Below are 27,091 nucleotides of genomic sequence, written 5' to 3' on the forward strand. Positions count from 1 at the left end.
GGTCTTGTGACACATGCTAACTCGCAAACTCGAGAGCTAGCGACCTAAACAGTAACCTCCAAGTTATTTCCTTTAAACTTAAAAAGCCAAAAACTTACCACTTCCACACGGATAGGGAGGATAACTATTAACAGTTATTTAACCTTTAACATGAACATTAATCAAACGTAATCATTTTTTCTGGGTACATGATACCATACAGCATCCATATCAAACTTCAACTTTCATATCAAGGTGGGGGCCTCAAACTAGTGTCCTGCGAGCCATATTTGGCCCGCGGGCCGCGTGTTTGAGACCCCTGATCTAGGATAAATCCAGCCTTAATGATGTGTATCTCCAGATATTTTAGCACTTAGCATCAAATACTAACATTTTTAGAGGGTGAATGTTGAACTGCATGACTCATTTTTTATTGCTGGTGTAGATATGACCAGGAAGTGCTTCCGTTATCGTGGACGCTTTGAAGCTCCCTGCGTCCATTCCCAAAATGCTTTTTATGCAACCCATTTTTGAATCCAAACATCCTCACAAGATGTTCTCACGCTTCAGATTTGACGGGGTTCGCTTAAAGTGACACTCTGGGAGGACTCTCCCGATCCCGCCTCCCCTCCTTTCAGACCCGCAAGCAATCACAGAGCCAAAAGGTCAAAAACTCTTTTCAAGGGTTTCCTGGCAACATGACGACTGCGAGTCATTAACAAGGGAGCGGCGTAGAGGTTTACAAACTAACAAAAATGTGTCCCCTCGGACAAATGCTTTGAGAAATTCCTTGGATTCAGGTCAAACACAGGAGCATGGCCCTTTAGGTCAGTGGTCTCAAACACGCGGCCCACGGGCCAAATGTGGCCCGCAGGACACTAGTTTGAGGCCCCCGCCTTGATATGAAAGTTTAATGTTAGTGCGGCCCGCGCAAGTTTGATATGGATGCTGTATGGCAGGGGTCCCCAAACTACGGCCCGCGGGCCGGATCCGGCGCGCCTCCACTTTTGGTCCGGCCCCCTGAGCAACACCAGATAAATACCCCTCTCCCCTCCCAGAAAAAAAATCCTTGACTCACCCCGTCAAATACAGTGGAACAATGGCGAAAAGATTAGGTAAGAGAAAAATTGATTCAGAATGCAGGGTATTTAACCTGCAGTGGACAAACGATTATTTTTTTGTTCAATGCAAAGAAAAAGCGGTTTGTCTCATCTGTCAAGAGACGGTGGTCGTATTTAAAGAATACAATCTGCGCCGACACTATGAATCCCGTCACAAAGACAGGTATGATAGCTATTTATAGTATGATATTTATTTCATAATTGTGTTGTTAAATATTTCCTGACTTTGTTTTTTCTTTGAAGTCCCCAGAGAGAGTATTTGGTTATTATTTATTTCACAAATAGTATTATTTATTTTATTAATAGTGTTATTATTTATTTCCGACTTATTTTTTTCCGTGAAGATCCCGGAAAGGGTTATTAATATTTGGTTTTGTGTGGCTTTCTGGAAAATAATAAATGTTTATGTTTAGACACCCATGCAATCGTTACATTTCCTGCTACAAACTGACCCCGGCCCCCCATCAGAGCAGGGAAAAGTTATGTGGCCCTCACAGGAAAATGTTTGGGGATCTCTGCTGTATGGTATCATGTACCCAGAAAAAATTATTACGTTTGATTAATGTTCATGTTAAAGGTTAAATAACTGTTAATAGTTATCCTCCCTATCCGTGTGGAAGTGGTAAGTTTTTGGCTATTTAAGTTTAAAGGAAATAACTTGAAGGCTACCGTTTAGGTCGCTAGCTCTCGAGTTTGCGAGTTAGCATGTGGCTCAAGACCCTGCAGTTGTGCAATATGTTGTAAATAAAAAGAGTATAAATGTGACTATAGTCGTGTTTTGTCATGTCTACAGGGCTCTAATAATGCTTTGTTCATTTTAATCTGAAAAAAATAATTTGTCTACCCACCAACTATATGTGGTTTCTTAAGTTTTTATTATTTGCCGTTTTATTATTATTATTATTATATTTATTTATTACTGATTGATTGATTTTCTTTATTCTTGATTTGTTTATTTATTTTTCATCATATTTTGTGCAGAAAAATAAAAATTAAGATTTTTAAGAACAGTGGAATGTTTTATCAGAGCTTTTATTGTAGAAAATCGGAACCAAAGCACTGAAAAAGTTTGTATATTTTTCTGTTTTTAATTTAAAAAATTGGAAAACCTGATGCGGCCCAGCTTCACCCAGACCCTAGCTCCAGTGGCCCCCAGGTAAATTGAGTTTGAGACCCCTGCTTTAGGTAAAACAGCGAGGTGTGATTTATGATATGACCCGCATTTGGCTTTTTCCTGATGGAGACCCAGAGAATAGCAGTCGAAGAAACTGTTTGCTTAGGATTTTGAGTCTGTTTTTATAGGCCCGGAAAGAATTCTGCTGAGGAACTGAATATTTGAACTGCCTCAACCGTTCCATTCCACAACTCCTTTTAAATCGAAAAAATGTGATGCTCTGGTCTTCATAACTGATTGAGCAGACATATTGCCACAATGACATTCATTTTCCCAACCACTCAGATGCACTGTCCTGCCCTGTTCTTCCTGGGAATGTGATGCCATCCTCTTGGGGAAAGGAAAAATGGTCTCCTGTGTCCGTTCTGTGGCCAAATCCTTGGTCTCTCTCATAATAAAAGTACACAAAAATGCAAAGTACTACTTATAAAAGTGAAACCAGGATTTTGATAGTGTTTACCTTATACAGGACAGTAGCTTTGGCAACAAATAGTTATTAGTTAATCATATTTTTCCAAATACAGTGGAACCACAGTTGGCATCATTAATGCATTCCGAAGGTCTGACTCTAACCAAGACGTACGCTATCCACATCAAATTTTCCCATAAGAAGTCCATCCATTCATCCATTTTCTATACCGCTTATCTTCATTAGGGTTGCAGGCCCATAAGAAGTCATGTAAATTCAATTCATCCATTCCAGTAAGTCAAAAATGTTAGTTTTTTTTAATAAAATTAATAGAAAATTCATCATTCGTGTATATATACAGTATATGCTGTATAAATGATGAATGAAATGGATAAATGAGCATTAACATTAAAATCCTTTTTACATTCATCAATTTGATTGTTGACAATAGATGAAAATATGAGCTGGAAACCCCATATTACAAATATACAACATAAGGTGGACAGAAATATTTCAGTATTGAACAAAGCAAAACTTCACTCCACACTCTTTATTGCTCTCTGGTTCTACCATATCTTACTTATTGTGTGGAAATATGGAGTAATAACTATAAAAACAATCTTCACTCACTAAATGTACTGCAAAAAAAGGTCAGTAAGGATAATTCATAATGCCGCCTACAGAGAACATACTAACTCCTTATTTCTAAAATCACAAATACTTCAACTTGCTGATATAGTTCATCTTCAAACAGCTAAAATAATGCATAAGGCTAAAAATAACCAATTACCTAAAAATTACATCCAATACTTCTCTACAAGAGAGGAGAAATATGACCTCAGGGAAGAACTACATTTGAAACACTTCTATGCTAGGACTATGTTATGCTAGCCATAGCATTTCAGTATGTGGAATCAAACTATGGAATGGATCGAGTAAGGACCTCAAACAATGCACAACGATGAGTACCCATTATTTCATTGGATGCTCATATTTACTCGTACTTCAGTACGAGGTGCATTATTAAAAAAAAAAACAACCTTAAACCAGTGGTCTCAAACTCGCGGCCCGCGGGCCAAATGTGGCCCGCAGGATGCTAGTTTGAGGCCCCCGCCTTAATAGTTATATGGATGCCGTATGGTTTCATGTACACAGAAATGACAGCTTAAAGCTGCGTGCACACCGGACAAAATTGTCGCGATTTTGCCCCGCCCATACGCAAGCGAACGAGATCAAAGCACTGAAAAAGTATTGTTTTTTGTTTTTGAAAACCTGATTCGCCCCAGCCTCACCCAGACCCTAGCTCCAGTGGCCCCTCAAGTAAATTGAGTTCGAGACCCCTGCCTTAAACTGTATTATGGAAAGCAGGAAGTGAACAAATGTAACAGTTACTGATTGTAAAAGTACCAGATGGAGGGGTAGGATTTAATAAGCTTTGCTTCTTCCTACTCCTTTTGGACATGTGGAACTGTGAACTGATTATGTGATGCATTCAATTGTAATCTGATGCATGTTCAAATGAAATAAAACCATTAGCATAATTAATTAGTTGGTAGTTTTTCTTTGGTTGTATCAAAAGCAGTTGTTTGACAGCACTGATTGGATGGAGCACATTGAGAACACCCTGAAAGTTTCAAACGAACGCCACTAAAGCGAGTCAAGTACCCGCTTAGCTTGAATTGCATGAAACAGTTTAGCCTTCCCTTGCAACAGCTGTAAAACCACACCACTGCTTTTTGTCCCAACTTGTCTCCGATTACTCCCAGCCCCCATGAACATTCCCTGTGGGGATAGCCACCTGTCTCAGCCAACTCCTGGGACTGATGAAGCCTCCCTGGGCCAACAGTCGGTTCTTTCTTTGTCTGCAACGAAATGGGGGGGGGGGGCTTTAACTGTGACTGATAGCAGCGCGGCAGTGTGTCATAGTCACATGGTTGTGCAAGCACTAAAAACGCAGCCGATCAATAGTACAGTGCAGCTTTAAAGGACAATCCAGCAATTACCACTTAGCTGACCTGTCATTGTCCCTGTTGGCTCTCTTGTTAATGATTGCAACCCCCCCCCCCCCCGAGCTTGTCTGCTCATGTAGATATATAGCTGTTCTGTGCAACTAAAACAGAAGCGGCCATTTGTACTGCTGATATTGTAGAAGTACTTACAAGGACAAGGTTACAGGTCGTTCTCTTACAAGTGACTTGCATGGTTCGACACATTTTGCCTTCAGGACGCTGTGATCTTCTGTAATGTTCAGTTTGTTCTGTACGTTTGCTAAAGACTACCCTGCAGCATCTCTTGTTAATCCTGCTATTTGTCTAACTCAATAACTGGAAGAAAACAGATGGATGGAAAGTGATAGTATCATTTTAACAAATAGGTAAATAGAAATTGCATTTAAATACAGTACATCAGGGGTCTCAAACTCAATTTACCTGGGGGACACTGGAGCTGGGGTCTGGGCGAGGCTGGGCCGCATCAGGTTTTCAAAAAAAACAAAAAAAAAACGCATTTATTAAAAACAGAAAAATTAATAAACTTTGCTTTAGGTCCGATTTTTGTACAAGAAAAGCTCTGATAAAACATTGCACTGTTCTCAAATATCTTCATTTTTATTTTTCTACACAAAATAAGATCAAGAATAAAGAAAATCAATCAATCAGTAATAAATAAATATAACAATAATAAAACGGCAAATAATTAAAAATTAAGAAACCACATATGGTGGGTAGACAAATTATTTTTTTCAGATGAAAATGAACAAAGCATTATTAGAGCCCTGTAGACATGACAAAACACGACTATAGTCACATTTATACTCTTTTTATTTACACATATTGCGCAACTGCAGGGTCTTGAGACACATGCTAACTCGCAAACTAGAGAGCTAGCGACCTAAACGGTAGCCTCCAAGTTATTTCCTTTAAACTTAAAAAAGCCAAAAACTTACCACTTCCACACGGATAGGGAGGATAACTATTAACAGTTATTTAACCTTTAACATGAACATTTTTCCGGGTACATGATACCATACGGCATCCATATCAAACTTGCGCGGGCCGCACTAACATTAAACTTTCATATCAAGGCAGGGGCCTCAAACTAGTGTCCTGCAGGCCACATTTGGCCTGCGGGCCGCATGTTTGAGACCCCTGCAGTACATTATTGAATATTAAATATAAATACATGGAAAACAAAAATCCCTATAGGCTATCTGTGTTTATTATATTCTGTAAGTACTATTGTTCTAAAGTAAAGTCTAATATTTAATATGGTGCAAAAGCACATTTCCAAGGATACGTGCATATTGCATATCACATTTATCTGAAAATAAACTCCACACCCTTCACACGTTCATGCAAGTCTGTTGGAACGATTCCACTTTTTCTTCTTGTTTGATGATTGCGTGCTTTCTTTCTCAGGTTGGTGTGCAAATTAAACACCCCCTCGAGGGATCGACATCATCGGTACGAGCGCCCGCTTGTTGGGAGGTGAGCAAAGTGTCCATTGAAATGAAATAATCTGTCCAAAGTTAAAGTGCTGTAATTGTATGGAAAGGAACCGGGTGTGCAGAGGGAGGCGCATGCTTGGGTGGTGAGTTTCTTCACATTTTGCGGTTTCACTGTATTTAAAGGCCCCATGCAACATGTTGTGTTTCATTTTAGCCCAGATGTGTGTTTGTTGTAAAGTTTGATTCCCTGCATGTACTCACAGGCTCACCATAAAATACATTAACCTAAACACGTGAGATGTCGTCACCTTTTTTTTGTTTTTTTAAGATAAACTGAACAGCTGCAAAAGTGGCCAGACAGGCATCAATACAACAATCCAGTCCGGTCCGAAGGTCAATCAGTTGTTTATTTCATGGTTTTCAGACCAAGATACATAGCAATCATAATAACAATATCAAATAAAATAAGTAAAAATGAATAAAAGAAGGCGGCATGGTGGTCGAGAGGTTAGCGCGCAGACCTCACAGTTCAATTCCACCCTCGGCCATCTCTGTGTGGAGTTTGCATGTTCTCCCCGTGCATGCGTGGGTTTTCTCCGGGTACTCCAGTTTCCTCCCACATTCCAAAAACATGCTAGGTTAATTGGTGACTCCAAATTGTCCATAGGTATGAATGTGAGTGTGAATGGTTGTTTGTCTATATGTGCCCTGTGATTGGCTGGCGACCAGTCCAGGGTGTACCCCGCCTCTCGCCCCAATACAGCTGGGATAGGCTCCAGCACCCCCCTGCGACCCTCGTGAGGAAAAAGCGGTAGAAAATGAATGAATGAATGAATCTGTGGGTCTGCTCAACAATGATGGAGCATCGACTGAAATATCGATCGAGGGCTGGAGGCGTTACATGTACGATCAATAGGTTGCTTTTATTTATAAACCGCATCGATAGTTCAGCATGCTATTGAACTGCACTTCATTTCACACTGATGACGTCCGACACCTTCTACCACCCTTTGCAAACATCACTACCAGCATTCTTCAAACACAGCCCATAAAAGCCATGATTACACTCTAAGCCTTATCGCGCCTGAGCCACATGGTGATGTCATTCCAAACTGAAAGGTAAACATGCCAAAGAGGAAGACGCAAAGGTGTGCTGAACACCTTGGAGTCCAAAGACTCCATATGGTGTAGCAGTTCAAGACTGTTTGTGATGCTAACATGGAGTGTTTAGCACACAACATGACCTTTCGCTGCCTATGTAAACACCCCACTTTGTCTAAATGCTCTACTTTGTGCAAACACATCACATCAGTTGGTGCTGTAAAATTACGTCATAAAGGCCATTCCATATTTAGTCATTTGACACCTCCCTTGAAGGTAATATAACACTGCAATTTTACATCTTACATCAATTTTACATCATTTCATCTTTATAAGACCCCCGGTTACATATTGTAGCGACCCTGCCGGGTTCATATGTTGACATGTTGTGCTCTTGAGTGTCTGACTGTTCCGGGTGACTGTGAATGCACCATATGTGGGGGGCGTGTTGTTGTTGAGTTAGCACTGTGGAGTTGCTAGCTGTGGTTTTAGCGACGGCCGACAGTAGCCATTATTGTTGTACAATAAAAAGCTTGTTATAGACCACAGTCGTGTCATTTTACAATATTATTAACTTGGGAATTGATTTGAGCAGTTTGGCTGTTCACGTAAGTGACGACGACACATCTCGCGAGATTTGGTACTAGTATATAAACAATGACGCCCACGCTGTCGGTCTTTCTTGCTTTTGTTAGAGGTGAAGGTGCAACAGTAATCGGTCGTCCCGAACCGGGTTCATCCGACACCATCACCGATCAAGCTGAACTGAGCTCAACTCAACATGCCTCCTAAATTCGATCCCAACGAGGTTAAAATTGGTATGTTTATACTGTGAAGTGCTACTTAAAGCAGTCAAGATGGCGCCGACCTCAGTTGGTCTCCCCACGGCGGGTTTGCAACGGTAATATTGGGTCTCGAGTGTGATGAAGACGTTGATAAACGTTAGTTGAGTTAGTCGGTTGTGTTTTTGGGAGGGATGGAATTAGTTTTGATGTGATAATGTGAATAAAGTATACTAACTAGTTGTTGCTAGTGACTAGTAACAACTTGTTGGCTAGTGACTAGTCCTATGGCACGTGGGGGAAACATGTCGCCGTTTACTATGCCTTCTAAATTCGATCCCAAATGAGGATAAAAAAACAGTTAGCTAGTGGGACTACTTGTCACTCAATTTTGAGCTTTCTCGTTTAAGCTCAACAGGACACATGTTCATTTTGAAATGTTAAATAAACAGGATTTTAGAGCTTGAGTATCATAAACCGGAAGTGTTGACTATATAGGTTGGGGTGGTGCTCAAAGTGCGTCCCGCGGGCCGTTTCGGTTCTTTGGCATAATCTGTAAAAGGTAAAACTAGTGTGGTTGGATACAACTGTAATTTATTTGCTTTGTTGGCTGTAATGCAAAGCGGGTATGTGCATATTTTGTTCAGATTCACAAGATATATTGATGTTCCATTATATTGACATATTCTATATAATGCAGTTGGATTTGAGCCCCATGCACAGCAAAAAAATCCAGCACATTTAAGTTACAAGCAAACCTGTTTGAATACTGTAGAAAAAGAGTACTATGTAGGGGGGTTTTGTATAAAAAGGCTGAAACCACTCAATATGCCATGAAGTTACAGTAAATAGATATATTAAAGGAAAAAAATCTTGCATGTAATCATTAATATTTGAACTTTTTCTTACATTTTCTCTTCTGCCAAAAGTGTTACTAGTGGTATTTACTGCACGCACAGCTGTTTTGATGGGCGTTTGATTGTTTTTGTCTTCTAGTGTACATGAGATGCACCGGCGGAGAAGTTGGTGCCACCTCAGCGCTGGCCCCCAAAATTGGGCCGTTGGGTTTGGTGAGTTTTGTTTTTTTTTTCCTTTTTACATTTTCTTAACGGCAAACAAAGCAGCCTCCTGCCACTATGGCGGTCTGTCAGTGACTAGCTATATTCCAGTGGAGGCTCAGAGTGACCCGGCTTTAGGAAACAGAGCTGCCCAAACTAATGGACAACTCTGTGCCGAAAAGTCCGGAACACAATGAGGAAAATGCGAGTGTTTGCTCGCTAGTCAGTATTGGAGATCAATCGATATGGATACGATTTTGCTTGGGCCGATATTTGTGGCCGATACTGCTTTTGATCCCTCAATTTACATGAAAAAATGATCATAACAAATATTACAGGTCTCATGTTTAAACAAATATTTATTGAAATGTAAACACTGAACAGGATTCAGCGTTCTTAAACACACATTTAAACAACATTATCAACTTTAAAAGGAATAAATATATAAATGTCCAGTTTAGGCTCACAACATAAAGTAGGCTAATTGAGTTTTGGCCCCTTGTGTGATTGAGTTTGATGCCCCTGTCATAGATGAATTACAAAATGTTAGCATACACTTTTTCAAAGGTGAAAAGTAATTATGCAGCAAAGATGCTTTGGCAACACACTAGATTTTTATTTGCATTAATCTTAGATTATATTTATTTTTCATTTATTCAAACATTCATTCCTTTTCTACGGCTTTTTCCTCACGAGGGTCGCAATGGGGTGCTGGAGCCTATCCCAGCTGTCTTTGGGCGAAAGGTGGGGTACACCCTGGACTGGTGCCAGCCAATCACAGGGCACATATAGACAAACAACCATTCACACTCACATTCATACCTATGGACAATTTGGAGTCGCCAATTAACCTAGCCTGGAATGTGGGAGGAAACCGGAGTACCCGGAGAAAACCAAACTCCACACAGAGATAGCCGAGGGTGGACTCGAACCCTGGTCCTCCTAGCTGTGAGGTCTGCACGCTAACCACTCGCCCGCCGTGCCGCCCAAACTGGTTCCCTACTTTATCTATAATTACTAATTACTAAAAGACAAACCCTTTGCTCCAAGTATAATGTGGCTCTGTCACTGTGTAACACATCCCCTTTTCTTCTAGTCTCCCAAGAAAGTTGGTGACGACATTGCCAAAGCTACCGGTGACTGGAAGGGTCTGAGGATCACAGTGAAGCTGACGATCCAGAATAGGCAAGCAGCGGTACGGGCCTTTTTCCTTCTACACATCAAGCAAAGGATTGACTCACTCCAACTTATCACAAAAGCACATTCTGGTTCTCAAGTGTGTTGCTCATAATTGTATTTTTTTTTTTTCAGATTGAGGTGGTGCCCTCTGCATCAGCACTTATTATCAAAGCTCTGAAGGAGCCCCCCCGTGACAGGAAGAAGGTCAAGAACGGTAAGTGACGACTATTCAAACCACCAGTTTTTCAAAAGGTATTGTTGAATAACGCAAATGTTGTCTTTTCCAGTCAAGCACAGTGGAAGTGTGACTTTTGATGACATTCTGGGCATTGCCCGCCTTATGAGGCCTCGCTCCATCGCAAGAGAGCTATCCGGTAAGAGTAGCCTGGCAGTGAAACTGCTAATGGGCCCCCAAATGGTTTGTGCTCTTTAGCCTCCCGCCACTATTCCTGTCTTGAGTGACATGAGTATATTCCAGTGGCTTTAGGAAACAGAGCTGCCCAAACTTAATGGACAACCCTGTGCCGAAAAGTCTGGAACACCAGAAGTGGATTGCAACTCTACGTAGACCTGTTTATTGATCATTAAAAGTAATTGGATTTTTATTTTTTTTTTCCAGGAACCATCAAGGAGATTCTGGGTACGGCTCAGTCTGTCGGCTGCACCATTGATGGTCGTCCTCCACATGATGTCATTGATGACATCAACAGCGGTGCAATCGAATGCCCATCTGAGTAAAAGCACTAATAAAATCTTGTGCAAAACATCTTTCATTGAAAAGCTGTTGTAATTTTTTTTTGAGTAAAAGTTTTTCATGTTAATCATAGAAATGGTTACTGAAAAAGGAAATTGTACAAAGATTGGAATACTAAAGTATTGACTTAATTGCTAAATTCTCAGCATTGTGCTGTTTGCTTTCAGAGCATTTTAGGGGAATTTATTATGCATCTGCATAGTTTGAAAATAAAATTAAAATTTTCGATTCAACGTATATTAGGTTTTAAACAAAAGTCCTCATTTAGATTGACTTTTCTTTTTTTAACTATGCGATAATTGCTCTGTATTTACTTGGTATTAGATCGATACCAAATCTAGAAGTATCTCACACCACTACCTGACATGCCTTAAGTAAACAATAACCTATCTGACTTCCTTAGAGTGGGGGGGGGGGGGTGTGACCCGGGGGTGACCCTGTTGCTCCGAAGCCAACAACAGGTGCTCCTTCACAGCTGTTCAGTCTGACCTTGAGGTGAACAAACCGCCATAATAAACCCGTTTTGTTGTGTTTTCACAGCCCAGTGAATCAGAACTAGCCCCGCTTCCCCCACAATTCACTCCACTCAAGGTAATGCAATAAAAACAGTCTCCAAATTTGTGGCGCCCTCTATAGGTTGCGGTCATATATAGATCTCAAAAAAATGTAATTGGAAAAGGTCACTTTTTAATTCAAATTCAGCATGAATAAATTCAATTATGCCGCTCGGACAGTTCTTGCATCACACACAAAGGTGGTACGAATAGACTTAACATAAATGTTGAAGAAATACTAATTTATCGTGCCATCTGTAACTCAGCTTTTACATTTTTGCATTAATACTTGGGTAAGAATGGGGTCTAACACTGGTAGAATACATAAATCATTCGCAGTTAATATCTGCCTAATTGGCTTGTGGCCTCCAGCGTCTGTCATCGTCAATTCATACAATTTATGCGAAAATAATAAAAAAAAAAAACAATTTCACAGTTAACATGGAGGAAATACTTAAGCGGAATGTCAATACTACGACAGCACGGTGAGCGTGACCCTTCCTTTGGTTCTCTTCAGGATACCCACGGCTTCCTCGTGTGTGACACCCTCGAGTGCTTGCCCGTTCACGGCCATAATCTGGTCTCCACGCTTCAGACAGCCATCCTCTGCTGCTGCCCCCTTTTACAAATACGTTAAAAAAGAAGGTGATGCATTATTCAATGCCTGCTGTATTAAACAAACAAGGTGCATACCTTTCCAAAAACGGTCTTCACGTAAATGGGCAGGTCCCCGTGGGGGCTGCCGTAGCCTCCCACGATACTGAATCCCAGCCCGTCGGGTCCTCTCTCCAGAATGATGGTCTTGTATTGAGGTGGGCTGATGGGGACACAATGAAACATGCTATCAGTTCATAGCGTTTTGGAATTTGACCAATGTGGCCACAGCTGCACTTTATTTAGTCTGCATACATGATACAGTGGATTCAAACCTGAGATCATCCTGAAAGATGCAGCTAGCTGTGAGGCCCCCGGCCACTTGATCCTGAGCTGGACCGGTCACAGTGTTATCGCCACCTGCCACCACCTTTAAGTAATTAAGCCATAGCCTTTCAGTATGTGGAATCAAACTACGGAATGGATTGAGTAAGGAACTCAAACAATGCACAACGATGAGAAACAATTCAAGAAACAATACAAGCAGTTGATGTTTGCTAAATACAAGGATGAAGAGTCTTGAACCAGTCATGATGTGCTATATATATCACTATATTGACACTTACTATGGTACACATTATGTCATTGGATGCTCATATCACCTTGTACTTCGGTATGGGACAAAAAAACAAAAAAAAACCTTAAACTGTATTATGGAAAGCAGGAAGTGAACAAATGTAACAGTTACTGATTGTAAAAGTACCAGATGGAGGGGTAGGATTTAATAAGCTTTGCTTCTTCCTACTCCTTTTGGACATGTGGAACTGTGAACTGATTATGTGATGCATTCAATTGTAATCTGATGCATGTTCACATGAAATAAAACCATTACCATAAATGTAGATTTAATTACAGGTACAGAAACCACTATAGATACATTATGATTTATTTCCTGTTCATGTGGCGTCATCTTACCTGGAGCTTTATTGTCCCTGTGGCGTTCTTGAGGAGTGTGACTGCTTGCGAGTGGCTCATGCCCTCAGTAAAAGTTCCACTGATACTGACGATTCGGTCCCCGACCTAGAGAAAAATATTGTATTTGTGTCTTTATCTTTTCATTCTATTTCATTTATTACATTGAATTTATTCATTTTCTACCGATTTTCTACTATATAGACAAACAACCATTCACACTCACATTCATACCTATGGACAATTTGGAGTCGCTAATTAACCTAGCATGTTTTTGGAATGTGGGAGGAAACCGGAGTACCCGGAGAAAACCCACGCATGCACGGGGAAAACATGCAAACTCCACACAGAGATCTGCGCGCTAACCACTAGACCGCCGTGCCACCCCAAAACAATGAACATATACAATTTGGAGTCACTAATTAAGCTAGCATGTTTTTGGAATGTGGGAGGAAACCGGAGTACACGGAGAAAACACATGCATGCACAGGGAGAACATGCGAACTCCGAGGGTGGAATTGAACTCGGGTCTCCTAGCTGTGAGGTCCACTCGACCGCCACACCACCCACATTGAATTTATTAATTCATTCATTTTCTACCGCTTATCCTCACGAGGGTCATGGAGGGTGCTGGAGCCTAACCCAGCTCTCTTGGGGCGAGAGGCGGGGTACACCCTGGACTGGTGGCCAGCCAATCACAGGGCACATATAGACAAACAACCATTCACACTCACATTCATAGCTATGGACAATTTGGAATCGCTAATTAACCTAGCATGTTTTTGGAATGTGGGAGGAAACCGGAGTACCCGGAGAAAACCCACGCAGGCCGAGGGTGGAATTGAACCATGGTCCCCTAGCTGTGTGGTCTGCACGCTTACCACTCATCCACTGCGCCGCCCACATTGAATTTATATTCTTTGTAAATGTTAAAAACCGCACACATTGTCAATACAACGATTAAATAGTGACACATTTTTTGTGATGCTTCTCCCTGACAAATATATTTAAGCAAAATATGGTCGCCATATGATAATTCACCAATATGTGTACATATATCATCGCATTGTTGTACAAACAGAAAATTGACCACATGATAGAACATAAAAACATTGTGTTCAGCTGCTTGACGAAGCTACTGTGTGTAATCGTGCTCAATGAGTCCTTCTGTTGGCGGCAACCGTTGGAATTCAACGAGTGGGCGATTCATTAGCCTTTTCTGCTCTGCGTCGCACAAAACAGCCATTGTCAACGGCGCTAAAAATCTGTGGGGGATCTCGGTATGCGCACCTTCAGTTTTTGGGTCTGCGCCGCCAGGCCGACAGGGTTCATCATGGCGATAAAGATGGGTATGTCGCCCAGGGGGCTGCCTACGCCGCCTGCGATACTGATCCCCAGGGAGTCGCTGGGGCCTTTGGTGAACTCCACCGTTCTCATGTCATCCTCATGCTCTGGAATGAGAAAGCCATCTTAAATCTCATTTTTTATTTTCGGAAGAGGGGGACGCTTACCCTCTTGACTGCCGCTCTGTTTGTCTGGGTCATTTCCTGAGTCCAAGGGCACCTTGGAGCAACTTGGTTCACTTATCTGAAACGACAGAAATCAGTGTAATGGACACATTTCATGATGCGCTTGTAACAGAGTTAAAAATAATAATTAATAATATTAATACATTTTATTTGTATAGCGCTTTTCAAAATACTCAAAGACACTTTACAGAAGAGTGAAGTTGAATAAAGCAAGTAAACAGAATAGAAGACACACCAAAATACAACATTTATTGGTTAATACACAGTTAAAACATGAGTAAAAGCGGGGCGGGGCACGTTATTATTTATTTTCTAAATGTGTGAATTTATTATTATTTAGTAATTGTGTGGATTTTGATCTCAATCAGTTGTTTATTTTTCTTATTTTTATATCGCTTTCTGTGTATGTGCTTTATTTTATCCTCCCGGGCTTCCGTAGTTGCCCCTAGCTCTAATAGCTCTCCCTCTCTTTGCCACACAAACACGGTTGGCATTGATGAGGGTAAGTCCAATTAAGGAGCTGCAGTCAAAATGTGTTGTTTAGTTTAAGATTTGGTCATCTGTGTCGTGTATATTGTTTTTTTATGTCGATATATTTGTCATTTCAAGTGGTTTTACGTTATTTTGATCGTTGGTTTTAGTTAAAAGGGCCTTGTTTTATTTTATACGTCTGGCGGGATTTACACTAGGCCTCGGTCGTTTTGTTACATTGTGTAATTTATGTTCCGTCTGTTTAGGGTGCAGAAGTGAAGAGAAAGAGAAGTTTATTTTCATTCTTTTGTTCCTCAGGTATGTGTTTTTCATTTTTGTAATCATACTTTTTCATTCATTCATTCCTTCGTTCATTCATTTTCTACCGCTTTTTCCTCACGAGGGTCATTAATCACTCTAGCCACTAGTTGGCAGTGTTGTGAAGCGTTGTAAATATAAAATCTGTGTTTATTACCATTAAAACAAGTAGGTCTCCCTCTATTTGCCACATAACGTGGTTGGCATTGATGAGAGGTGCAGAAGTGAAGAGAAAGAGAACTTTATTTTCATTCTTTTGTTCCTCAGTTCTTAACAAGGCCGTTCCACACTCTCTATATTCTCTATATTTCTCTGTGTGACGTAAGCAAGAAGGATCACCTGGCTACTTTGAGACAGCCTTCGTTCTGAGTGGAAGGGTCCGGCTTTAAACCTCCCTACGTCCATCTTCAGAGAACCAACACAGCACTGCACCCAGGGAAAGAAAAGTTCCATTAAGAAGATGCAGTCTACTGGTGGAATCACTGGCTAAAATACCTTAAGAAGAGCGGCAACAGCCTCTTGGGTGGCGGATCGGACATCTTCGCCGTTGACCGTCAAGATCTGGTCACCTTGCATGAGTCGACCGTCTGTTTCCGCCAAACCTCCTTTGACAATGTCAGAGACAAAGACGCCTGTATCGTTCCTATCAGATAAGACAGTTTCATCTGTGATTTGAGGACACTTCCTGTAAGGATTCAACTCAAATAATCTACTCACTGAAAGGAATGGGCTGCATATGACAGAATATAAGGTTCTTTGGTGGGGTATTTCCTTAGACATACACATGTAGACGCCTAATTGAGCGCTGAATCAAACATGAATGTCACCGCCATAATGGATGTGGTAAGAGAGAACAAAGAAGATGCCTCATTCATGTACGGCATGTAATTGTACCAACCGGTTTACAGTCCAAACCAGACCCAAAACCCGTAATACCGTGGATTCCTGTGGTGAAACCAGCAAAGAAGTCTTTGCTATTTAACAAAATTTATTGTTGTTAGTTGCTTAGATAACTTTTCGTATGCTATGTCGGCTTCCCATAAATAAAGACGAGAAAAAGCAATATGAATGTTATAGTGAATATAACTTTATGGAGATCCTTGTATTACTTTACAGGGCAGATCTGCCACATCCAATATGGCGGACACGTTGACGTATTGCAGTAACGCAACCAAGCTGCTCAGTGAGGCATCAATATATATATAGTATGTCTTATATAGTATTTCTATTTGTTCTAACTATGATTATCACATATGCTACATTGAGCAGTAATCATGGTTTTACCTTTGGTCCCGCGATCTGAGGAACAAAAGGAAAATTGGATATTTTGTTATGATTATTCAACACTTTGGACACCAAGCAGCAGATTTTCTAAAATATCTGACCCAGTGCAATTGAACTGCTGTTGTCAGACAGAGGACCATGAAATATGACGAGGGTTTGACATTGTCACATATTTACTAGGGATGTAAATATCTTTATGGTACACCATTTGATACGCGTCTTGGTTGAGATACAATTTAAAAACAATATATTTTCTATTGTCAATTTATAAAATAATGGCCATTATTTGACTCAAAAAATTATATACAGTCAGAAACACCGCGGTTCTTGAATGTTTAAGTTGTTTCTTGCGAGTACCGACGTGTCCCACTGTGTTCAACGTTCCTTGAACGCACCACCGAACTTACTCGCTCATGAAGCACGGATACACTGCTATACTGTTTTTACCCCTTTTTTTTTCACCTCATATTTGGTTCCAAATGCTGATACTATGTGGGAATGGTAATATTTGAAGACTAATTGAGCTAACGTGCTAATATTTGTTCGGTGCACCTGTCTGGAAAAACAAACTACCGACTGTACCGGTATATGGTGAGTCTGTATTCATTTAGTGCTTTTGCTATGATGTTGTTACTGTTTTAGTTTTAAATAATAAGATAAATTACATCGCTATAATGTACGCATGTTTTGCTGATGTGTTGAAAATATTTGCCGGTGACTAGCTAGCATGCTACTATCGCTATTAGACCCAATCTTCAGTCATGCTAAGCTACGTGGCATGAATGACAATCGTTGCACTAGCTGTTGCATGTCGATTAATCTAAGGTTTTATGGCTGATTCTTAGCGATTCAGGTGACTGTGAGAACTTTTTGTAAAATTTAGCTAGTTATTGAATTCATGAGTCCACTTTAGTCTGATGTACAGCGATAGTGTCTAATTACAGTTGACATATGATGTGATGTTAGCATCACATCACCCTGTGACGTTTATCTGCTTTTGAGACAAAAACTCGTTTCCAGTGTTTGGTTGGGTCCACTACAATAATTACAGTAAATACAGTACATTTTCACCACTAGTTGAGTCCAGTCTACTACAGTAAAGCTTAAACATTGATACATTTCATTAAAACCTGCATACTGAGCACGCTGGTGACTGCATTTGGATGAGGTTACCTCCTCCCAACGATGCTAAGTCCCAGTCCTTGTCCGGGCTTCTTGTCCAGCTCAACGGTGAACGAGTCCCACAAGTCCTCCTCTTTGTACTGGGCCTCGTCCCTGTACACACTCAGCCGGACCCTTTGTGGGGTCTGGCGCAGCACGTTGATGGCGTCGTCATGGCTCGCCGCGCGAAGGTCGATGCCGTTGACCTGCAATATGAGAGCACGCCGTCACGTCACATAAAACTAAACATTTCCCTCTAGGAAAGACAACTGCGTGATTAAAAACCAAAGTTCAGGCCCATTTAGTCACAAGGGTGTGTGTATTGCCTGACCTTCACCCCTGATAACCAATCCTTATATTATTGGATACTACATCTAGGAATCTTGGAAGCACACCTCTAGGATTTGGTCGCCGGCCCAAAGCCTGCCGTCCTTGGAGGCTGCACCTTCTTCATACACCTCATGGATGATGATGGCCCCCTGTTGCCAGGAAGAGTGGAATAAGTCAGCATAGTTAGCATTTCTTTGGAGGAAACACATTACACAATGTGGGTAGGAGCACACGTGGCAAATAATAAAAGAAGGTGCAGGAAATTGTAAATGTCAGAAACTAGGTCAGGGGTCGTTTCACTTACCAGCAGGGTGTCGCACCCCCCTACGATGCTGAGACCCAAGCCTGTCCGCCCTTTGGAAATGTCGATGGTGGTTTCGCAGCCAGGGATGATGGGGCATGTTGCTGGGTCAGAGGCGAGTGTAGAAGGGGTTGATGAACGGCTTTGACCTTTAAAAAAAAAAAAAACAGTGTTAGTGTATTTGTCATTTAATTATCACACTTAAGAAGGAAAGATAACCTACCTGTGGTTGTTTCCAGTTGACAAAGGTTGACGCTGGATAGGCTGGAGTGGCCTTCTTCTGGGTTGTTTTGAATCGATGAGTGGCTATGACCTTACCAAAAAAAAGAGCACAGTTTAGTGCAGGGGTCTCAAACACGTGGCCCGTGGGCCAAATGTGGCACGCAGGACACTAGTTTGAGGCCCCCGCCTTGATATGAAAGTTTAATGTTAGTGCGGCCCGCGCAAGTTTGATATGGATGCTGTATGGTATCATGTACCCAGAAAAAATTATTACGTTTGATTAATGTTCATGTTAAAGGTTAAATAACTGTTAATAGTTATCCTCCCTATCCGTGTGGAAGTGGTAAGTTTTTGGCTATTTAAGTTTAAAGGAAATAACTTGAAGGCTACCGTTTAGGTCGCTAGATCTCTAGTTTGCGAGTTAGCACGTGTGTCAAGACCCTGCAGTTGCGCAATATGTTGTAAATAAAAAAAGTATAAATGTGACTATAGTCGTGTTTTGTTATGTCTACAGGGCTCTAATAATGCTTTGTTCATTTTAATCTGAAAAAAAATAATTTGTCTACCCACCAACTATATGTGGTTTCTTAAGTTTTTATTATTTGCTGTTTTATTATTATTATATTTATTTATTACTGATTGATTGATTTTCTTTATTCTTGATTTGTTTATTTTTCATCTTATTTTGTGCAGAAAAATAAAAATTAAGATATTTGAGAACAGTGGAATGTTTTATGAGCGCTTTTATTGTAGAAAATCGGAACCAAAGCACTGAAAAAGTTTGTATATTTTTCTGTTTTTTTTTTTTTGGAAAACCTGATGTGGCCCAGTCTCACCCAGACCCTAGTTCCAGTGGCCCCCAAGTAAATTGAGTTTGAGACCCCTGGTTTAGTGTATGTGTCATTTAATCACCCTGAAGCAGGAAAGCTGACCCACTTGTAGTCGTTTCCAGTTGACAGAGGACGCTGGATAAACCGGCGAGGCCTTCTTCTGGGTTGTTTTGAAGCCATAAATGGCTATCACCTTAAAAAAAAAGAATATAGTTTGATTTATGTGTTGTTTAATGAATTACCACGAAGAAAGAAAGATGATTCACTTGTGGGTGTTTCCAGTTGACAAGGCGTACTGGAATGGCTGGCGAGGCCTTCGTCTGGATTGTTTTGAACCGATGAGCAGCTATTACCTTAAAAGGAACATAGTTCAGTGTATGTGTAGTTTAACTAGCACCCTTGAGAAACAACCGTGACTCACTCCTTGCCGTTTCCTGTTGACTACCGGAAATCACGCTGCATAGTCCTTCATCTGGGTTGTTTTGAAGCATTTCCACATTGGATCCAAGCTCTGTTTCTCCATTCACAGTGCCTCCTGTGTACACTTCACTGTACTGAACACTGTATTCTTCATGCACGTTCACCTCTGTGGTCTCTTCATCTTCCTCCTAATGGTAACCACAACATAAATAGGTTTCTTTAATGATAGGTCCCAACCCAATACTTAGGATATGTTTCTGTTTACTTTGATTTGGACACGATCATTTTGGAAAACGTCCCTCCCTCCTTGTGGCCAGACCTCCGAGAATACAGTCTATTTTTTGGTATTGTTTTTATGGAAGTGAGAGACTCACCTTTAGCGTTACGGCGCCGTCTACATTGCCATTGGCAGCAGTTTCTGGCTGTAAGGAAACATCAGAATCAGAAATGGTTTATTGCCAGGTATGATCAAACACATACTAGGAATTTGTTTTTGAAGTAGGTGCAGACACATCTATTACAAAATGAAAATACAAAATATACAGAATAAACAGTATTAATATATGTACACATGATGACTACACCCATACTAATTACCCATAGTCATGTCAAACATAATATAATTTCAATAATACCATGTTACTGTATATGATATGATATATTATTACCTCCACCTGGGGCTCCATTGCATCTCCCTCGGCTTCTTTCACCGGGCCCACCGCCATCTGCCCTAGTGCCTCTGTGTTCCTGTTCCAAAAATAAAAATTCATAATAACTTCAATAATAACTAAAGAGTTTAAAGCAAGGTTTCTCTCGACTTGGGACTATATCGCAGGACAGTTATGAATGTTTACTGTGTGTGAAATCAGCATTCCTCTGTACCATACTGATGATGATATGTACAGTTACACCACTACTAATTACCCATAGTCATATCAAATATGTGCCAAATCCTTTGTGTCTTGAAGAACTTGTTGTTCCATCATTTTGCATTCATGTTAACATCCACAAAAGCTGTTTCTAGTCCCGTCCCATTACTTTTGCAAAACTAGAATCACCACAGTGTTGACCACAACCAAACCAATTCTGAGCTGCAAAAAACAAAGTTCAGACTCTCTTTTTAACCGTGGGCTGAAAATGGTTGGGGACAACTATCTTATCTTAATATAACTTTAAAAGTAACTTTAAAAGACTTAAGAGTATGATACAATTGCGTCCTCTAGTGGATGTTGATGACATTACAATTGGGAGAGATACATGATAACATAAATGCTAAAACTACAGATTTTAATATAATGATATTAACAATATAATTTATCATTTGTTTTGAGTATTGACATATTAATTTCTTACCTGATAAAGATGACTTTAACCCTAGATGGGGCACTTTTGATAATGGATGATGCGTTCTGGTGACTGCGGCCATACAGGACCTCTCCATTGATCTGGAGAAACATAAATAATTAAACAAAAACAATAGAACAAAAATAACCCATCTGTAGACTCGGTCTTGCCTCCAGTAGCTCATCCCCGACAAGCATGCGTCCGTCCGTCCCGGCCGCTCCCGCCGGTTCGATTCCCACCACAAACACACTCATACGGGAGCGGTCCCTGTTGCCCGCCAGGCTGAGGCCCAGACCTGTCTTGCCCTTCTCCAGCTCAATCATGTGCAGGACGCCTGGTAGGCTGCCGTAGCGCTGGATGACATTCTCTGAAACGTAGTTCATATAGTGATATTATAATAAGTTACCAATAATTTATTAGGCAATATGCAATTGTTTTACATATACATTCATTCATTTTCTACCCCTTTTTCCTCACAAGGGTCGCGGGGGTACTGGAGCCTATCCCAGCTGTCTTCGGGCGAGAGGCAGGGTACACCCTGGACTGGTGGCCAGCCAATCACAGGGCACATATAGACAAACAACCATTCACACTCACATTCATACCTATGGACAATTTGGAGTCGCCAATTAACCTAGCATGTTTTTGGAGTACCCGGAGAAATCCCACGCATGCACAGGGAGACCATGCAAACTCCACACAGAGATGGCCGAGGGGGGAATCGAACTTGGGTCGCCGAGCTGTGAGGCCTGTGCCCTAACCACTTTCGTATCGTGCAGCCCACTTTTATGTACATTCATTCATTCATTCATTTTCTACCGCTTTTTCCTCACAAGAGTCGCGGGGGTGCTGGAGCCTATCCCAGCTGTCATCGGGCGAGAGGCGGGGTACACCCTGGACTGGTCGCCAGCCAATCACAGGGCACATATAGACAAACAACCATTCACACTCACATCCAAAGCCCTTTTATATCTTATTATAAACACTCTGTTGTTATGTTCTACATAATAACAATGTACTCACTCCAGCTGTATCCAAACTCATCCACTTCCTCTTCTTCTTCCTCATCTTTTCCCTTCTCAGCATCTTCCAAAAGCCAGTCCGGAATCTCCGTCAACATGTCGGTGTCCGTCTCCCCGACATGCGGCACTACCGGGAGGTCGAGGACACCGCTGCTGCTGCCGGGGAAATCTTTTGTCTCACACTTCTTCACCTGTTGGGAAAACGGCCTTATTAGCAAAAGGTAACACATATTTTTGTTTGGGATCAATATTATTTGCAGGAGAAGTTGATAGGCTTGATTTATGTTAGTTCTGACTAAGTCCTTCTAACAGCAGAGAGTTCCAGTCACATAGAACAGAGGTCCCCAATCACAGAAGACATGTTTTTTTTAAAAAAATACATTGTTGTGATTACATTTAATTTCATGTAAATGTATATGATTTTTGGAAATGATTACTTATTGTTACTTCATTCATTCATTCATTTTCTGCTGCTTATCCTCACAAGGGTCACGGGCATGCTGGAGCGTATCCCAGCTGTCTTCAGGTGATTCACTGGTCGCCAGCCAATCACAGGGCACATATAGACAAACAACCATTCACACTCACATTCATACCTATGGACAATTTGGAGTCACCAATTAACCTAGCATGTTTTTGGAATGTGGGAGGAAACCCACACACACACGGGTAGAACATACAAACAATATTGGAAAATATAATATACTATTGGAAAGCCCAGTTTCATGTTTTGTTTCATTGTTTGTGTTCATTCCCACTTTGTTCAGCATCCTTGAACACACCATAGTCGGTTGCTCTAAGTGAAAGTTCCGTATATCTTTCTCTGATGCTGTTGCAAATAGATTGATGTGTTTCCTCTTCTTCTTTCACCTCATTGTTTCCAAATAAGTGAGGTTTATTAATAGTGAGTCTGTAATCATTATTTTGTGCTTTTAATTCAATGTTGTTTTCAGCTACTTTTCTGATGGTTTTCAGTGCAGACACTGAGCCCTGCTGGCAGATAGACTAGACTAGCATTCCTTAAAACAAAAGAATGCTCCTGTCATAATGAGGTCCTCTAACTAGCTTTGCTGCACTATGTCCTCAAAAACAGCAGAGGGAAAAAAAACAACATTAAATTGCAGTGATATGACGCAGACAAACATTGAGACACATTCATTTGCATGCATGGACACTACAGTATGACTCCGAAAGTTGAAAATATATATGTTTTTCTTAAGCCAATATGCACATACACACACACAGCAGGAAAACTAAGATGCAAGCGGAAACGGAGAGACACAAACCTTAAACGGGGTAGGAGTAAAAGGGTTAGTTGGGGAGAGGCGGAGGACAAGTCTACTGTGACTGTCAGCCTCCTACAGAGAAGAGGACACAACCATAACTTTAGACAAGGACAAAACAACTATCAACACACAGTGTTTCATATTTAATAAAATAAAATCAAAACCACGTTTCATGCCACACCAACCTTGTCCTTCTTGTCTTTGGTTACAGATGCAACATTGTCCTCGCTGGACTCTACCGCCGCCGTTGATGCACACTGATGCATAAACAACATGACATATTATAGCTAAATATTCTACTGGTTAGTAATTAGTATTCGGGCTTACTCTGGGCTTATGGACGATACTCTGCACCAAGAAGGACACAGGGTTGCCTGCCTTGCGTATGGCCTCCACCGCCTCCTCATGACTGGCATCTCTCAAGTCTACGCCGTCCACCTGACAAAGAGACATCAGGTAGCGTCATTTTATAGCTCTTCAAGCTTGAAGAAGTAGAACTTAAAAAAATTAAAAAAAAAAAATACCTCGACAATTCTGTCCCCAGTTTTCAAGGTGCCGTTGTGTCCGGCAGGACTGTCCTCCAGGACATGCTTGATGAAAATGCCCCTCATCACCTCGCCGTTGCTAAGGCGGCTGCCCATCCCTCGCCCCCCGACAATGCTGATGCCCAGAGACTTGCCGGGCTGCCTGAAGAGCTCCACACTGAGGGTGGTGGTGAGTAAAGTCAGTGAGTAAACACCTGGCACTGGAGTTCTAATATTCTTATGCATTATTAGTCGTATTAAAATCTAAATGAATCAATAAAAGTAGAATAAATAGTATATAGTGATATAACAAGTAAAAAAAATACTAAAAATACATGAATAATTAGTACTACTGCTATTATTATTAGTAATAGTAGTATACTATAGTATAGTAGCAGTATAGATTAAAACGTGAAAAAACTAATTAAAATGTTGTAATAATACCACTACTAATAAAAACAAATTGGTTTGAAATTATAGTTATATATGCTCATATATACACACACACACGCACACAGTAAATAATAGAAACCTATTAAAACAATTACTACTAGTACTACTAATCCTATTATCATCATTATTTGTCCTAATAGGAATAGTATTAAAAGTAGTAACACTTCAAAAAAACAATAATACCAATAATAATGAAAGAGGGGTGATATTTTTTTTTATCCTGTACAAACTCATATCAGGTAGTAAATTGATGTACTCACAGTCGAGGTTGGTTCCAGTTGCTATAAGTCACGCTTTCTTCCCCCTCGCCATCTTCCCGCTCTGGAAGGTTCGGAACATCCCTATAATAACAACAAAAGACATTTAAACATTGTTTATTTTCCCTAAAAAAAACACCGTAACACGTACCTTGGAGCCGAGACCGGCGGCGGCGGTTCAGAGAAGACGTTGTCTGTGGTTTGCTCCAGGCTGTTCTTGTACTCATCCAGATACTCGGCAGGGACGTACGTGATGCTAAACACAAACATAAATACATGAATAAACTAATGGTTGATCAATATACATTTCAGAAGTCTTCATACACTCATCATGGGCTTTTATGTTGATTATGTTGTTCATTAATGATTTATTTGAGGGCGGCACAGCGGATGATTGTTAGCGCACAGACCTCACAGCTAGGAGACCAGGGTTCAATTCCACCCCTCGGCCATCTCTTTACATGTTCTCCCACATTCCAAAAACATGCTAGGTTAATTGGTGACTCCAAATGTGAGTGGGAATGGTTGTTTGTCTATATGTGCCCTGTGATTGGCTGGGGGTGGAATTGAACCCGGGTCTCCTAGCTGTGTGGCCTAAGCACTAACCACTCGACCACCATGCAGCCTATTCCAAAAATGCTATGTTAATTAGCGACTCCAAATTGTCATTTACTCCAAATTGTAATTTTTGGGGCAAATAAGGTTAAAGGTTAAACCTGCAACTTTTTTTTAAATTTGGGCCATCATTTACAATCCTGGGCGGCACGGCGGTCGAGTGGTTAGCGTACAGACCTCACAGCTAGGAGACCAGGGTTCAATTCCACCCTTGGGCATGTGGAGCTTGCGTGGGTTTTCTCCGGGTACTCCCACATTCCAAAAACATGCTAGGTTAATTGGCGAGTCCAAATTGTCCATAGGTATGAATGTGAGTGTGAATGGTTGTTTGTCTATATGTGCCCTGTGATTGGCTGGCGACCAGTCCGGGGTGTAGACTTTTGACCCTGTGTAATTTCCAAAATAAATTCAAACATCTGCACCCAGTTCACGTGTTTAAAAAAAAAATCAATGCAGATGTATGTCGTATTATCAATCTAATACATAAATAGAATGGTACCAATTAATGACTAAAGACACGAAATGGGTGATATTCATGGCCATGATGAGCGTATTAACTTCGGACCCTAATGTTAGTAACCATTAGGGGTATCACAAACATGCAACAAGACATGCAGCGACAGTGGTCCATTCAGAGGTTTAGAAAGTCACGATCGAAGTGGTTAGTAGTGAAATAAAGATTAGTACATGGTTCAAGTTTCACACTCATTTAGAATTTAGACGCATCACGTCCATTAGTTATACTCACACATAAAACGGGCACAGATCATCCTCGGGTGCCGATCTAGAATGTGAAGAATTGTTTTTTTTTATGTATGCACCGAACAACAGTGTCTTGTTTAGTCAGGCAAGCAAAATCCACTCATATTAGTCAATAATACAGTTCATGTATTAGATTTAACTATGATCTCTTACCCGATGTCTGGCCCAATGAGAGAGTGCCGGCGAAGCATGGCTCGGGCCTGAGCGTTGGTCATGTTGGCGGTGGGCTCCCCGTTGATGGACAGGATGAGGTCACCCACCCCGAGGCGCCCGTCGCGGCTGATGGAGCCGCCGTGGATGATGCTGCGGATCAGCATACCGAGGCCATCTTTCATGGCGCTTACTGTCATCCCTATCGAGGCAGATAATATCATAATAATAAAATATATGCACACACACAGTACCGTATATACATATTAGGGCTGATTAATCACATTTGTTCACAGTTAACTCATAATTAATCACAATTTATCACAGATGGAGCGTTTTTATCTACAATAAATGTACCTTTAAAGTTTTTAAATACATCTATCAACATAAGATTGCATAAAATATTGGCTTGTAAATTTTTTATTATTAAATATGCATACTGTTTCCTCCCATATTCCCAAAAAACGCTTGTTAGGTTAATTGCATTTTTTAGTTCAGGACCGAGTTGAAGGCTAACTGCTGTAAAATGTCGCCTATAATTTAAAATAATTTGAGGAATTGGACACAAACCAAGACTAGAGTTGCCCTTGACAACCGTGATGGTCCTTTCAAAGCTGCTTCCCGACATTGGCGCTTCCTCAGCGTCATCTGCGTCTGCACATCCTCTGGTTTCCTCCTCCTTATTCAACA

The 27,091-nt window shown here is 40.9% G+C and overlaps 2 protein-coding genes, 1 long non-coding RNA gene and 1 other non-coding gene across 5 annotated transcripts in view; 3 read left to right on the forward strand and 1 right to left on the reverse strand.

The window, feature by feature from the left end:
* The first annotated feature begins 7,878 nt into the window (after positions 1-7,878).
* Positions 7,879-11,016, forward strand: LOC131126393 (large ribosomal subunit protein uL11). 2 transcript variants are annotated; one of them, XM_058068864.2, is made up of 6 exons: positions 7,879-8,047; positions 9,008-9,081; positions 10,166-10,264; positions 10,381-10,462; positions 10,536-10,622; positions 10,868-11,016. In XM_058068864.2, the coding sequence occupies exons 1-6, from the start codon at positions 8,011-8,013 to the stop codon at positions 10,984-10,986; spliced, it is 498 nt and encodes a 165-aa protein (XP_057924847.1). In that variant the 5' UTR covers positions 7,879-8,010; the 3' UTR covers positions 10,987-11,016. The 2 variants fall into 2 exon arrangements, with proteins under 2 accessions (XP_057924847.1, XP_057924849.1); XM_058068866.2 differs by having other exon boundaries at positions 7,918-8,130.
* On the forward strand, positions 9,139-9,263 carry LOC131126998 (small nucleolar RNA SNORA65). The gene has a single exon (XR_009129486.2). It is a non-coding gene; the product is annotated as a small nucleolar RNA SNORA65 (small nucleolar RNA).
* A 656-nt stretch (positions 11,017-11,672) lies between the features above and the next one.
* The window catches only part of mpdz (multiple PDZ domain crumbs cell polarity complex component), a 32,585-nt gene continuing 17,166 nt past the window's right edge, over positions 11,673-27,091 (reverse strand). The window contains 29 exon segments of the mRNA XM_078795657.1: positions 11,673-12,175; positions 12,250-12,373; positions 12,486-12,580; positions 13,126-13,230; positions 14,413-14,709; positions 15,780-15,866; positions 15,936-16,083; positions 16,725-16,739; positions 17,898-18,091; positions 18,281-18,364; positions 18,520-18,665; positions 18,740-18,829; positions 19,651-19,761; positions 19,835-19,921; positions 19,990-20,176; positions 20,363-20,410; positions 20,657-20,735; positions 21,342-21,433; positions 21,503-21,699; positions 22,356-22,545; positions 23,641-23,712; positions 23,826-23,897; positions 23,968-24,078; positions 24,165-24,342; positions 24,878-24,958; positions 25,026-25,130; positions 26,238-26,273; positions 26,405-26,603; positions 26,972-27,080. Coding sequence (XP_078651783.1) covers positions 12,029-12,175; positions 12,250-12,373; positions 12,486-12,580; positions 13,126-13,230; positions 14,413-14,709; positions 15,780-15,866; positions 15,936-16,083; positions 16,725-16,739; positions 17,898-18,091; positions 18,281-18,364; positions 18,520-18,665; positions 18,740-18,829; positions 19,651-19,761; positions 19,835-19,921; positions 19,990-20,176; positions 20,363-20,410; positions 20,657-20,735; positions 21,342-21,433; positions 21,503-21,699; positions 22,356-22,545; positions 23,641-23,712; positions 23,826-23,897; positions 23,968-24,078; positions 24,165-24,342; positions 24,878-24,958; positions 25,026-25,130; positions 26,238-26,273; positions 26,405-26,603; positions 26,972-27,080 — 3,486 coding nt within the window. The 3' untranslated portion in view covers positions 11,673-12,028.
* On the forward strand, positions 15,116-18,932 carry LOC131125494 (uncharacterized). The gene is made up of 3 exons (XR_009129036.2): positions 15,116-15,153; positions 15,389-15,440; positions 15,767-18,932. It is a non-coding gene; the product is annotated as an uncharacterized LOC131125494 (long non-coding RNA).

This window comes from Doryrhamphus excisus, linkage group LG2, assembly GCF_037039965.1.
Source record: "Doryrhamphus excisus strain RoL-2023G ecotype Guam linkage group LG2, RoL_Dexc_Guam_v1.1, whole genome shotgun sequence".
Taxonomy (NCBI): domain Eukaryota; kingdom Metazoa; phylum Chordata; class Actinopteri; order Syngnathiformes; family Syngnathidae; genus Doryrhamphus; species Doryrhamphus excisus.

Coding starts and splice junctions, on each gene's coding strand:
- LOC131126393 (XM_058068864.2), top strand. CDS start 8,011: ATGCCTCCTAAATTCGATCCCAACGAGGTTAAAATTG. Junction 8,048..9,007: donor TCCCAACGAGGTTAAAATTG/GTATGTTTATAC, acceptor TTTGTCTTCTAG/TGTACATGAGATGCACCGGC. Junction 10,623..10,867: donor CATCGCAAGAGAGCTATCCG/GTAAGAGTAGCC, acceptor TTTTTTTTCCAG/GAACCATCAAGGAGATTCTG.